This window comes from Malus domestica, chromosome 11, assembly GCF_042453785.1.
Source record: "Malus domestica chromosome 11, GDT2T_hap1".
NCBI classification, from domain to species: Eukaryota; Viridiplantae; Streptophyta; class Magnoliopsida; order Rosales; family Rosaceae; genus Malus; species Malus domestica.
The window spans coordinates 7,097,139-7,112,438 of NC_091671.1; the positions used below are offsets into that span (position 1 = coordinate 7,097,139).

Genomic DNA, 15,300 nt, shown 5'->3' on the forward strand with positions numbered 1-15,300 from the left:
GCAGAGCCACCATCGCAAAGAAGAAGAATCCGAAAAGCCCAAACCTTATCTTTTTCTCCTATAACGATGTCGTTTTAGTGAATTGCTTTTACGTTCTCAAACGTCCATGTCAAAATTCAATTAAACCCAACAATATTCATCACAATTTACATCATTTCATGGTAGAAACGTTGCAATTAAAATTGTGCATATTATTGTATAAAAATATCTCGAAAAAAATTTATTCTTTTGTTTTTGGTCAAAGAACTAATTTCATTAAAGATAAAACAAATTAAAGTATCGTTTGCTAAAAACACACTAAAGTAAAAGTGCAGTCTTTTACAAAAGTAAAGTAAGGAAACAAGCCCCAAAAGTAAGGTAAAATTTATTCATTTTGATGTCGTTTAGTCATGCAAATTAAATGAATATTTTTAAAATAGTGGTGTTATCAACACTTTTTTTTTTAGAAAAATTAATGAAAAATGTTTGAAAACTTGAGTTTTTACGAAAATGACAAAATAAAGGGTAAAGTAAATAGTACCAGAATTGACTTTTTAGTGTAAAAATATAATTTTTCGTTAAAGTGAATAGTATCATGAGTTTTTGTTAAAGTTTTTTTTTTTTTACTTTAACACATCTTTACTAATTTCTATCCTTTAAAATAATGTTTTTTTTTTGGGGGAAAACTTAAAATAGTGTTTTTTAGCCAAATTAGAACTGCATAAGTAAACCTAATACATCAAATTAACAATGCAATTGCTATAACTTTACTTTTTGCATATCTCAAAACATTCAACGCACACATTAAAATCCCACGTGACTCACTCATAAGGCGAGGTTGAGAAGACTCGCTAGACACGTAGCTTGCCACTTCAAGAGTAATTGCAATGTTTGAGTCCCACTAAAATAAAATAAACAATAAAACTCGAAATTAAAATTAAATTTCTCCCTATTCCAACCTTCTCTCTCCGATAAAATGCAAATGCCTTTAACTTATCATTCTAATTGCACAATGTAAAAGATAATATCGAATGTAAAGATTTACATTTTTTTACAGTGCGATATTATACACTAGTTTAATTATATAGAGCATCCAATTCGACATTACATGTGATATTAAGTCTGATTCTACAGAAGAAAAATCTCACAGCGGGACAAATTTTTAAAAGCCACAGATACTTTAAATAAACAATGAAGTCTTTATGTATTGTGTGATGTATTAGTGGTGGTTTTTATCATTCAAGCAATAATGATCCACTAGCCTCCATGCGCGCTCATGCACGTGCATAAAGTATCACGGTATGCTATATGAGATTTACACGTTTTAAATGTATTTATATGCGTAAATTGATAAAAAGAAAGTCAAATATTTGAGATAAATGAATAATTTTAAATCATGCTAGAAGAAACCCCTCATAAACCAATTAAAGCTGAATCTACATAATATTTAATAAATAACTTATTGAATCACATTATTGCTAGCTCATTGTGAGGCTAAGCACACCCTCTCCCTTTCATTTAGATAATCTTGTTTGTTTAAAAAAATCATTTTACAACTAATTTGATCACATTATTATTCACGTGTGAAAGACTTTTTTTATAACTGGCATTACACGCCTCTTTAGATGTTTTGAACGTGTTTAAAAATATAGAAAAGAATATTGAATGAACAACTGATTGAATCACATTATTGCTAGCCTATTGTGAGGTACTTATTAAAAAAAACAGTACAAAAAATTAATTATTAAAAAAACACTACTAAAATGATGAAAATACCATGCCACATTTGATGTCTTATTTTGGGTTGCTTTTGAAGTTTTTTGTTTGAGGGGCATTTTTGTCCAATTATTTTTTGTTGAAGCTTGTGACACCAAAAAAACAGTATTCACTTTATTGTTGGCTTTTTATGTAGATACTTTTAAGTTTTATACGTAGTATACTCACGTGAGCTGGTTAGATTAGTCATAAATGGGTGATTAGCCACTAACAGATTTGGACCTACGTCGTCATGCAATGCTTAACACCTTTCTACCATTATGAGAAAGTGGCTAATCACACCGATGAGTCATTAGCCACCGACGGGTTCAGACTCACGACGTCATGTAAGAGCTTAATACCTTTTTGTTATTATGGTAAAGGACCACTACCACGCGAGCTGGTTGGATATATACAGAAGGGTCCTTTCAGCCTTGAGACCATGAATTTCCCCATTAGGCTTGGCGCCAGACAAAGGAAAAATGGAAAGTAAAGAAGAGAGAAAAATAAGAAAAGGAAAAGAAGGTGATGGTGGAATTGCCGGACAAAGAAAAAATGGAAAGTAAAGAAGAGAGAATAAAAAAGAAAAGGAAAAGAAGGTGATGGTGGAATTGCAGAAAGAAATAAAGGAAAAGGAAAGAGGGAGTCCATGTGAAGAAAAGGCAGAAGAAGAAAGAAAACAAAGAGAAAAAAAAAAAGATGAATGAGGATCATAGCCGTTATTAGGATTCTGGAAATCCTTCAATCACATCTATTCAATTTATATTGTATGGTCAGAACTTATTGTAAATTTTTTATTTAAAATTAATATAAATAATGTCTGACAAAAGCTAATTGCATAATGTATGATAAACAAATGTGATTAGAGAATTTATAGAATCCTTACAAATATGATCCGACGGGGACCTCCTCTAAAAAAAGATGGTGAAAGTTGAGACAGGAAAGAAAAAGAAAGAGGTAAAAGAAAGGGAAAAAAACAATGGTGGTGTCTGGCATGCAAATACAGAAGTAGAAAAGTGATGAGATTGTGTAGAAAAAGTGGAAGAAAGAAAAAAAAAAGGAGTGGAATGAAAGTGGGGAGTGTGGCTCTTTACCACAATGATGAAAAAGTTATGCGTCTTTGTATTTCTACGTGAATTCAAATCTAGTTGGCTCCTCCAAGGTTGTGTGTCCTTGCATTTCGGCGTGAGTTTGAAACATCAACCAAATTATGAAATGAATGAAAACAAGTATGTATTCCATTAGAACCAACCTCTGGGTGATCTTCCTTGTCAAAATTCCAACACGCCATTAACAGTCATTAACTTAGTCAGCATATGTAATGAAGAGCTGAAAAAGTGGTTGGGATTCTTTACTAAATCAGGTTTTTGTGACAAACATAAGATTGAAGTTCCTAACATGAATGACATGTTTCAAACTGTAGGGATAAAATAACTTCGGCGGGGACATATATGCATCATTATCATGTTGAGATGTTTTGTAATGTTATTGATATGCAACTCCAAGAGCTAAATATTCATTTCACTGAGACGAATATTGAGTTGCTTTTTTGTGCGACATGTATGAATCCAAGCTATATTTATTCTCTACTTTTGACAAACAAAAGTTGATTCGTGGCTTGCTCAGTATACTTGAATGACTTTTCGGCACTTGACTTGATGATACTGTTTTTTTTTAAGGGACTTTTTGGCACTTGATGATACTTGAAAATCAGCTTAAGATGCACATTATGGACATGAGCTCTAACATTGAGTTTTCAGGATTGAATGGGATTGCGGATCTTGCACAAAAAATGGTTGAGACAAAATAAGAAACTGTTTACCCATTAGTTTACTTGTTGTTGACATTGTCACTCATGTTACCAGTTGCATCTCTCAGTGTAGAGGGCGTTTTGTGCTATGAGGATTGTAAACAATTGGTTACTCAATCAAATGGAAGATCAAAGGACATATGATTGTTGGATTGCCTATATTGAGAAAGACATTCTCGAAGGTATCAAACATGATGTAACTAAGCAACGATTTCATAATATAAAAACTCGTCCATGGCAAATATCATTGTAACTAATGGATATTATCAATCAATGCTGATTTGTTGTCCTAGAATGGGCTTCAGTTTTATTTTTCCTTATATAGTTAAAATATTGTTAGTATAGATATGTGTCTTTGCAGGTTCGAGGATGACCCCTTTAATTTTAACAGGTTCGAGGATGATCGCTTGCTCAAGAAACAATGACTGCAGAACATTGGAGTTACAGGTGAGTGTTGAGAAGTAATGTACTTGAATGGATGACCATAGGCTGCATTTTGCAGTTAGTATTTGGCATGATATGTCGTTTTGTATCGGAAAATTATAGAGCTATACAGTTGAACTGAATTTCAATTGAATTTGTGCGTTTTACGTTGATTAGTTTGCTCACGATCTTCATTCAACACTTGTAGAGATGGCAAAGGATCATTCTGAAATCTTTTGTCTCTTTATTTCAGTTGCTAATTTGGCAAAATGATGCACCAAGCCAAGGTTTGAACGAACTGAATCCTTTGGTTATCTAATTTATATGCTGAAATGATGTACCAAACCAAACTGTATATTCTAATTGGTGAGGTAACATAATATGTCCTCCTTGTCAATGATAGCATTCAACATTCAAATTCTCTAACAAGTTTGTGACAACCCATTCTGACTTTATCAAATTTTAATTTCGAAAGGTGAGAATTGACTAAAATGCCCCTGTTGGGTTCAGCTTATACACGGACTTTTGAGCCAGTGCTTAATTTGTCTCATTTCTTAGTATATCGGGATAGTAATCGACGTTATAAATGCATGAGTGCAAACTAGATCCAAATTGGATTTGTAACAAAGAAACTACACTCGTTTAATAAACGGGTAAATATGTACACAAAATTGTATGAAATTCATATTTCTAGGTAATCAAAACCTAATAATTTCACAAACCAAGTTTGGAATAAAAAAAAAAATTCTAAGGAAAAGAGATTAAAAATGGAAACTTTGAATATTATTAAAAAAAATGACAACTAACGAAAAGTTCAAAAAAAATTCTCACTTAATGAAAAACTCTTTTTAAAGGTATAGTGAATAGTGTCAATTAAATGTAAAAATGTAATTTTTCGTAAAAAATAAACAGTACCTGAGTGTTTTGTTAAAACTCCCTTAAAAAAAACCCAACAATTTTGTTCAAGAAAAATAGAAAGATAGGAAAAAATCTTTACCTTCCAGAACATTGAAGTGTGTTTGGATCAAATGAGAGAATCAAATTGTTAAATTCAAATATCTAAGCGGATCTGTGTGAATTTTGTAAGTTATTTACAAGTTGAGGTCGGTGCCGTTTCTTATTGTTGGCGAAGTGAATTTTGTAAGGGGAGGAGTCGCAGAAGGTGGGATAGAGACGACGGAGGGGGACCTGGGTTCTCTGTGGAGGGAGGTATGGAGCCGTTGCTGATCTCGGTCTTCTTGGATTCGGGTTCGTTGGGGAGTTTGGGTGTGGTGGGTGGGTGAAAATGGAGGGTTTGATTTCTGTGAAGACGTTGGTTCTGGATGTGGTGGGTGGGTGAAAATGGCGGTTTGGGGAGTTTGGGAGTGGGTTGTCGGGAGGAGAAGTGGGTGTGGGATATAGTTGGCCGGAGAAGATAGAGGCGACAAGGTGGGTACTTTGAAGAAGATGGAGGTGGGTGGGACGCGGAGGAGAGAAGAGGGGGAGATCGAACTCTTCTTATCGGAGGAAGACGATTGGGCCCAGATTTCTAAATTTTTTATTATTTTTATTATTATTCTAATTTTTTTAAATATCCATGTGGACATATTGACTCGTAGCCTTATGTCATTGTTCATGCAGGTGTCATGTCATAAATTAACGGTTAATTTAACAGTAATCCTAACGGATATATGAAAATATTCTACAATTATGACTTCATGTATCACTTTGGGATAAAAAAAATTTGATGTACTAAATGTTGAAAACTAAGAAACGTAAATTGAGATTAACCCTTAAATTAATGTAAAATATCGTTTTATGAGTGAGTCACGAGAGCAAATCCCTCGTGAGAATGTGTGCGTTGAATGTATTGAGATATGCAAAAAGTAAAATTATAGCAGTTGCATTGTTAATTTGATGCATTGAGTTTACTTATGCAGTTTTAGTTTGGCTAAAAAATATTATTTTGAAGGATAAAAATTAGCAAAAATGTGTTAAAAGTAAATAAAAAAAATTGTTGATATCACCACTATTTTAAAATCATTCATTCAATTTGCATGACTAAACGATCTCAAAATAAATAAATTTTACTTTACTTAGACTTGTTTCCTTACTTTACTTTTGGAAAAGACCGCACTTTCACTTTAGTGTGCTTTTGGCAAACGATACTTTAACGTGTTTTGTCTTTAATGAGACTAGTTGTTTGATCGAAAACAAAAGAATAAATTTTAGAGATATTTTTACACAATAATAAAAAAAATGCGCAACTCTAATTGCGATGCTTCTACCGTGAAATGAAGTTGTAATGCCGTGTGAGAGTGAGGATGGCTCGAGCCATGTATTGTCATTTGAAAATTTGGAGTTCGTAAGCAATGCATCTATTACTTTTTCACTTTATCTGTGACATCCCACATCGCTTAAATATATATTTTCATCTCTACCTAGTACGAGGCATTTTGGGAACTCACTCGGAATCCGAAGTTAAGCGAGTAGCACACGAGAGCATTCCCATGATGGGTGACCCATTGGGAAGTTGCTCGTGAGGTCCCAAAAACAAAACCGTGAGGGAATGGTAAGCCCAAAGCGGACAATATCGTGCTACGGTGGTGGAGCGGGGCCAGGAAGTGATCCGTCCCGAGCCGGAATGTGACAAATGGTATCAGAGCCAATCCCTACCCAGAAGTGTGCCGACGAGGACGTCGGGCCCCTAAGGGGGTGGATTGTGACATCCCATCGCTCAGGAGAGTGATCCTTAAATGTATATTCTCATACCTAATAGCATGAGGCATTTTGGAAGCTTACTGGTTTTAGGTTCTATCGGAACTTCGAAGTTAAGCGAGTAGCGCGCGAGAGCAATCACATGATGGGTGACCCACTGAGAAATTGCTCGTGAGTTTCCAAAAACAAAACCGTGAGGGAATGGTAAGCCCAAAATTGACAATATCGTGCTACGATGGTAGAGCGGACTTGAGAAGTGATTCACCCTGGACCGGGATGTGACATTATCTATTTCTTATTAAAGAGAATACAAAATGACAAAACTGATCTTGTTGGGTTTAATGAAATTTTACATAGAAGTTTGAGCCAGTACTTAATTCGTCTCATTTTTTTATTGTATTTAGATATTATTTGTCATTGTATGAACGCATAAACACAAACTAGATCCAAATCAAACTTGTAACGATTTAAAGTATTGGCTTTTAAAAATTTGTCCCGTAGTGAGATTTTTCTTCCGTTAGATCAGGCTTTTGCTTTACGGAAAGTCACCCCACCTATCAATTGCACTATGCTTTTTCTCTCTTTCTCTCAGTGTTCTCCTCCCACTCTGTAACATCTCTCTCACTCACTCAACCCTCTCTTTCTCCCTCTCAAACTCTCCCGTCCTCTCTTCTCTCTGTAACGCAGCGAAAGTCACCAAACCTCGACGAATCAACGCTCAAACCACCACCACGTCCACCCTCTTGACCTCGCGAGCTCGAACCCGAACTCCGTTTCGTAGGAAACAGAGCCTAGAGGCTCTAGCTCGAAGCTCCGACGAGAAAGAAACTTCCCGACGAAGTTCCCGACACTTTTCCGACCACTCCATACCGTTTTCGAAGAGTTGGAAGCCACCACACAACTCCCTAACATCCATGGGTCAAGTTTGAGGTAATCCCCAACTCAAAAACCCACGGTTTCGAAGCTTTGGGTTTTTGGGCGAGACTTTCAGGCCAATTTCAGTACATTTACGTCTGCTTTTTGGAGTTCCAAGAGGTATAAACTTGTTCCTTGTGCTTCATTTCCATATAAAGAACGTAAAAAATGGTTGAGAAATGAGCAAGTTATGGCCCTTTGAAATTGTCCACAGTTTCCGTCGATTTCAGGGACCTTCCGGCCTGTTTCTGGCTAAATGACGGCGAGTTAGCCGTTGCTATGGGTACCAATCTGTTCGTCTCATTCCGAGGCATCATTTCCATTCTGAATCACTCAATTTGGTTGAGATATGTGGAAGTTATGATGATTTAAAAATGTCCCAGAAAACCGACGTGAAACTGCATAATCCGGTGACCCGCGACCGGAACCTGGTAAAAAGTAAATGCAAAAAACGCAGTTCTAAAACAACTAAACACATAATTGCATATCATTCCTAAAACACAGAGAAATTTGTGAGAGTGGCCTAAATAGAAAGAAATGGATATGAAATGAAGTTCCTTTTGAAACATTGGTCCTGTGGGGTTTAAAAAGAACACGGGTGTTCTTTCGTCGAGTGCTACCACTCTCATCATTAACATTGTCACTCTAGACATTATCACAATTCTCAACGCAAAGTAAAGCCTTGTAGAATTCCTTGGATGTCGTACATGGTGTAGATGCTGCCAAGAAACAAAACTGCTTGCGGATATGTTATTTGAACTGGTGGAGCCTTCTTGAATAGTTGGTATCGATTGTTGGACAATAGCAGGACAATTCGTTGAACTTCCGATGGTACTTAGCTACTGATATTTTGCCTTGTGTAGGTCCATGAACTCGTCTTTTTTTTCTTTCCCGGGTCTTATACTCCGCATGTGTAAGATTATCTTACATTGCCGGCCCCAAGCCCGGATAAAGAAGGAGGGGGAGGGCGTTAGGTAGTTGATAGCCGGTACTCCTATTTTACGTCGAACCTTATGATAATGAATCCTGAATGAAATTGCTCTAAAGCTAGGTCGTCACTCGTAAGTGGTGCGTTGTGTCCCGAGCACAGTGATAAGTGAGCAAGGGTCGCTGTATCTCCACTGGTGCCCGGATGCAGTGTTAAATGAGCAATAGAGCCATAATAACTCCTTTTTGAACGACTCCACTCAAAGTTGTTTGGAAGCATCTGCTTCTATCAACTTTGACCTTATTAGACGGGGGATGGTGAAGAAGCTAGGACAAGAGGGTAGAGTTCAAGCGAGTAGAATGCGTTTAGGAACGTGGAACATAGGAACCTTAACGGGAAAATCTATGGAAATAGTGAAAGTTATGGTGAGGAGAAGGATAAGTATTATGTGCCTACAAGAAACTATGTGGGTTGGTCTTAAGGCAAAGGATCTTGAAAACTCAGGTTTTAAACTTTGGTCTTCGGGCAAATAGAACAAGAAATGATGTTAGCATTATCGTGGGGTAGGAAATAGAATTATGGCAATCAAGATTGTAATAGGACAAGAACTCATCAATGTGATTAGTGTGTACACACCTCAAGTAAGGTTGGAACGAGTTTGAAGGAGAAATTTTGGGAAGATCTTAGAAACTTGGTGCAATGAATCACTTAGACGGAGAATGTATTTATAGGAGGAGATTTAAATGGACACGTGGGTAAGAGGATAGGCCATGGTTTTGGGAAGAGAAATGAGGATGAGGAAGTCATCTTGGATTTTGCAGTGGCATACAATCTCTTCTTAGCCAACACTTTCTTTAAGAAGAGAGAAGAACATGTGGTAACCTACAAGAATGAGTTATCAAAAACACAAATAGATTTTCTTCTAACGAGGAAGGGGGATCATATAACTTGTAGAATTGCAAAGTTATACCGGGAGAGTGTTTGGCTAATCAACATCGCTTGTTGGTGATGGATGTACATATCAAAAGAGAGAGTAAAAAGAACAAGACCTTGAAGTGTCCAAGGACTAGAAGGTGGAATCTAAAAAGAGAAAGACAAGTCATTTTCAAAGAGGAAATAATCACCCAATGCGTGTGGATAGAGAGGGGGAATATGGGCCCACATAGATATTAAAAATTACATGTCCTTAGTTCACCCAAATTGCATATCCCACAAACCAGAAGATCCAAAACTTCAAACATCAAGAAGCCGAATTTCATATGTTAATATAGAATAAAATAAAGGAAATTCTTACCTTCGAATTATCAGAGACAGAGGACTGCCACTACTGTTATTGTGAGACAAAGGAGTGAAATCAATCAATGATTCAGTGGAACTTCTTCAGGGCAAATTTTGTAATTTTTATTTTTTGGGAAAACAAATAGTACAAGGAGTGAAAGGAAAAAGAACCTCAAAGGAGGAAGCATCAATGAAGCACATATGGATTAAAAAATTGGTTTTTCCTCCAAAACCCAGATGGAAATTCAATATTCAGAAGAGAAAATCACCAAAAGGGAGAAAAAATGAGGGTTTTTCTTAATCCCCAAATGGAGAAAAAGTTTTTTCTAATATTTTCTTAGTACCAAGAATTTCGAGCCCGACCGGCGAGCGAGCAGTGTAAGCCCCCCCGAACCGTACTGCATTGAATTGGAGTGGCTGTGACTCGGCGTCATGGATCGGACCCACGTCCACCTCCCGAGTTGTAAAACGAGGAGGCCGAGAGCCAGCAGGAGCGCGGAATGATCCGACCGTTGATCAACGAAGAAGAAGAAGAGGTTGAGGAATAGGTCCACTAGTCGGGCTCGGCGGGGACGGAGTTGAGGAGGAGGGAGCACTGGGAGGCAGGGGTGGAAGGCAGGCCAGGTGAGGAGGATGAGGGGCTTGGATTTGGAGGGTTTGAATTTGGGCGATGGTGGTGAGGAAGGCGACTATGAGGAAGACAATAGGGTTTGGGATTTTTCTTTTTTATAAATTTTTATTAGCATTTTTATATTTCTATATTTTATTAATATTCATGTCGGCCTATATTAACATGTGGCGTCTAGTTATTGTTCACATAAGCGGCATGTCATCAGTTAAAATAGATTCTAATGGAAATCTAAACAGATATATGAAAGTGTAACTTTAAGTACCAGATTGGAACGAAAAAAACTTAATGTATGAAATGTTGAAAACCAAGAAACTTCTAGATAGTAAATTGAGTTTAACCCTTTAAGCACACAATTTTTTTTTTTTCATAAAATAAAAATACAACCTAGATTTAAACAGGACAAAAATATATGATTATTAATGTTGTGTTGGGGTGCTTCTTTGGTTTAGGCATCAGAGCACTGAGCGCGGGACTTACAAAAGCCACCAACAAAGAGAAGCATTCCAGCCGTAGTCCTTGATTTCAGAAGGAAATGGAAATTATAATTGCAATTGCCTCAAAAGTTGGAGAGTGCTTGGTCACACCAATAGGAACAGAGTTTGGCTATTTGATTAATTACCATTCCAACCTGGAAAATCTTAAGGGTGAGATAAAAAAGCTTTTTGACAAGAAAGATGGAGTGCAAGGATTGGTAGATGCTGCCCAAAGGAACAGTGAAAGTATCAAACCTGATGTTCAGAGTTGGCTAAAGAATGTGAACAACATGATCCAGAAAGTGTTACATTTTGAGGATGAAATTAACAAGAAAAGGCGATGTATGAATCGATGGAGCTTGAGTCGGAAAGCCTATAAGATTACACAACATGTTCTTCAGCTCCAAAACGAAGGAACATTTGAAAATGTGGCCCATCCTGCACCTCCACGAGGGATATGGTCAAAATTCAAGAAAGGTTTCAAGGACTTTAAGTCCAGAACGGCATACATGAATGAGGTGATAGAGGGTTTGAAGAGGGAACAAGTACGAATGATCGGGATTTGTGGAATGGGGGGTGTGGGTAAAACGACAATGGCGAAAGAAATCATCACAAGATTGGCAAAACTGAACCTGTTTGATAATATTGTAATGGCAACTGTGTCTCAAAGTCCAAGTATTAGCAAGATCCAGTCGGAAATTGCAGACCAAATAGGTTTGGAATTGAAGGAGGAATCCGAGTCCGGAAGAGCAATAAAGCTGCATGGGAAACTCATGGAAATAAAGATCCTGATTGTATTAGATGATGTCTGGACATAGCTTGATTTTGAGGCTATAGGACTCCCTTCTGGAGATGCTCACAAGGGGTGCAAAGTTTTGTTGACATCACGAGATTGGGAAGTCTGCAACAGGATGGGAAGTCAACCAATTATTGAAGTCCCGACTTTAACAACAGAAGAATCACATGACCTCTTTAAAGAAATGGTAGGTGAATCCTTCGATGAGCCTGATTTACGTTCCATTGCAAAAGAGGTCGTTTATGAATGTGGAGGTTTACCTATAGTCAGAATCACAGAGGAAAATGAAGAAGAGGCGACAAAATACATGATTTTGTTTCTAAAACTGAACACATTTGAACTAGAAAACCTGCCTCGTCTCACAAGTCTTTGTCCAGAGGGATTTACATTTCTATGGTCATCCACAAAAAATATGTACGTACGAAAATGTGGATCATTGAAGACATTGGGTGCTGTAATTCCACAAAGAAAGAAGTTGGAGAATAACTTGAAGAAGGATTCAACAAGTCATGATTTCAGCACTTCTCCAACACGTTCATCAAATTGGTGCCCTGCTGGATGTGGATGCGCACCATATTCAAGACCAAACGCCCACCGCCCCATTGAAATATTGCCATGTCCAATTAACCTGGAGGTAAGCTTTTAAATCAGGTTCAATTAACCTCTATAAGTACAACTTTTAATTAGTATTGTATCATCTTGTTGATCGTGTTTAATTTCCTAGGTTACACCAACTAATCTTGAGGACTCAAATGATGATGATAATCTCGCAAATCTTCGTGTCCATGACTGTGCATCATTGGAAGTGATTTTCCAACTAAAGGGGCCGAAGCATGAAGAAAGTAGTCACTCCGTTGAAGCATTCAATAAATTGAGGTCCTTGCGGTTAGATATTTTGCCAAGTTTAACGCGTGTTTGGGAGACGGGTAGTTCACAACCGATGTTGACAGGAAGCAGCTTCGGAAACTTGAAATCGCTGCGGGTCTTTGATTGCGACCAGTTGAAATACTTGTTTTCATCGTCCATTGTCAAACTTCTCGTGAGTATGGAGGACATAAAAGTTCAGAAGTGTGAGCAGATGGAAGAAATCGTTGCCGCAGAAGAAGAAACTGATGAAACAATTACATTACCTAAAGTGAAGTCCATCAAGCTTGAAAGTCTGCCAAAACTCAAGTATTTTTGTGGTGAAGCTTATACTTTGAAGTTGCCGTCTTTGGAGTTATTGGAGGTTGATGACGTGCAAAACTTAAGCCTATTAGCTCCAAAGCTTATTGCCACACATCCCTGATTGCAAGTAAACACCGCGTTGGGACTGGCTGAATGGAAGGGGGACCTAAACGCCACTCTTACGGAATATTTACATCACAAGGTATGCTTTAATATAAGGTTTCTAATTTTCAATCGCTTATGCGTGCATGTTTAAAGATGTTTTTTTTTTTCAACATCTCTCTTTTAAATCTTGATGTATACGTGGAATTTCTGAAGTTTTTACAAAAGACTATATAATAGCATTATATTAATGTATATGTGTGTGTGTATGCGAGTATGTGCACACTAAAGTGTATTTAAATATATATATATATATATATATATATATATATATATATATATATATATATATATTTTAGAAAACTCAATTATATCTCAAGAAAACATCGTCTTTTATTTCTAATACAGTACGGATGAAGATAACGAAATCGATGGCAAGGATGACGATGACAAAATCGACGGCAAGGATGAAGATGACGAAACCAACAGGGAGGACGAACACAGTTGATTGATCAAGCACAAAGGTTAGCATGTTTCCATCTCCAACTTCTTCTAGGTTTAGTAAAAACTTATGAAAATTATATATATAGTACTCAAAAAAGTATTCTACCATGTTTTATAATATATACATACATGTATAGCACTTGAAAAATTGAACAGTTTGGATCTAAAACCACAATCTGCTACCTGATTCATTTTTTCGAGGTACCTAATAGCAGTTAAGGTGTGAGGAAGAAGCTTTTTAGATTACCAACTGCCTCAAGAGAAACCTTTATCAGAAACACATATACAATAAACATAACCGTAGTGCTAAGTGGCCTAAAAATTAATTTATCCTTAAACCGCTATTTTTGGAAACACATATACAATAAGCATAACCGTTTGATTTCTAATATTCTCCAATGCATGCAGGAAAAGAGTTTAAAGAACGTTGTGGCTCCAGCAATTCGTTTACCATATCATATGCACAAACCAATAAAAGGACATTTGTTGCACCAGAATTTCATTCCAAAAATACTATTTATGTTGCTTATTTTATGTACCATAAATTTCGATTGCGATTATTACTGTTTGTTTCTAAATTCGCATCATTAGTATTTGCTTATTTGTGCTCGAGGTTGATTATACACGTGTAAGCTGAATCACATGTTTGTAGAATGGACAAGCTGAATAAAATCTGTTTGCCCCCTAAATGTAATGGAAATCATATGTATCTAGGCATGCTTAATATTTGATAAAGAAAAACATTTCTCAAATAAATGTCCACTCACACCTCCGGCAAGCTCGCCCTTGAGGAGCCTTGTCTACCAAATAGGTAAACATCTACTGGACAGCAGGCGATTCAAAACCATAGCAAACTGCTGAATACAACTAGAGTAAACAAGGAATCAGGCTATGCAATTGCCATCATCATAACATGATTTTGGCCCCCATCTTCTAATTTCCTACCACATTTTCACATTCTTTCCATGAATTTTATGATTCCTATGCAACAGAGTTCATTCATCGCCTATTCACAACAATACAAGGTTCTACAGAGTTCAATCCCACACCATGTTATAGACATGCTTCAACTATCAACCGGGAACGTAATCGTTAGGGGTTTCAACAATTTCACAGATACAACAATTACTATAAGTCTCATCTCCAACATTCATACAGAAAATCGAATAAAATTCGAAATCAAGAATCAAACCCAAAACTGAAAGTTGAAAATTTGGAAAAAGAACTTACATTGGAGAACAGCCCACGAGAAGAGTATCATTTCTACCTCTTGGGTCGAGGTCCAATTCCCGCGATATTGGCCGGAAACCCCTGGGTCACCGTTTCTTAGATTTGAAGTTGAGGAAAATCGCCTACGAAATTATAGAAACTAACTTGGGGGATTGGATAAGGGACGGCAAGAGCATTCTGGATGTGTAGTTTGAGAGCTTTTGGTGACCAGTGGACGACAGAGCTGTTGCGTCGGCACTCGGCAGTCTTCGGCTTGCTGTTAAATGGGGCTCCAGGAGTCGCAGCGCAAAAGAGAAGGAGGAGAGAGGATACGGGAGGAGGAGAGAAAATGGGTTTCTCCCACCTTTTACATTAATTCTTTTCCACATTTTTTAATGTAATAAACGATAATATATATCATCAAAAGCGTGTTTGGTACGTGAGATGAGAATGAACGTGTTTTAATGATAATAATGACTAGAAGTAATATAGTTAAAATTCGTTTTTGGTGATAATCGAATATCAGATTTCTTATCTACAAGTTACAAATAAAAATGAATATCATTATTTTTTTTTCACTTTTAATACACACGTAAATAAAAAGAAACAAAATGAAAATGAAAAGAAATAAAA

The 15,300-nt window shown here is 36.8% G+C and overlaps 2 protein-coding genes and 1 long non-coding RNA gene across 3 annotated transcripts; 2 read left to right on the plus strand and 1 right to left on the minus strand.

Annotated features, from left to right (window-relative positions):
• The first annotated feature begins 8,165 nt into the window (after window positions 1-8,165).
• LOC103429902 (uncharacterized) lies at window positions 8,166-14,018 on the plus strand. The gene is made up of 4 exons (XM_029088320.2): window positions 8,166-12,319; window positions 12,410-13,054; window positions 13,363-13,478; window positions 13,867-14,018. The coding sequence occupies exons 1-2, from the start codon at window positions 11,801-11,803 to the stop codon at window positions 12,971-12,973; spliced, it is 1,083 nt and encodes a 360-aa protein (XP_028944153.1). The 5' UTR covers window positions 8,166-11,800; the 3' UTR covers window positions 12,974-13,054; window positions 13,363-13,478; window positions 13,867-14,018.
• Window positions 10,949-11,707, plus strand: LOC139189402 (probable disease resistance protein At1g61190). Its single transcript, XM_070808350.1, has one exon. The coding sequence runs from the start codon at window positions 10,949-10,951 to the stop codon at window positions 11,705-11,707; it is 759 nt and encodes a 252-aa protein (XP_070664451.1).
• A 145-nt stretch (window positions 14,019-14,163) lies between the features above and the next one.
• On the minus strand, window positions 14,164-15,155 carry LOC139189214 (uncharacterized). The gene is made up of 2 exons (XR_011572903.1): window positions 14,689-15,155; window positions 14,164-14,528 (listed from the first exon to the last, which is right to left on the minus strand). It is a non-coding gene; the product is annotated as an uncharacterized lncRNA (long non-coding RNA).
• Between the last annotated feature and the right edge of the window lie 145 nt (window positions 15,156-15,300).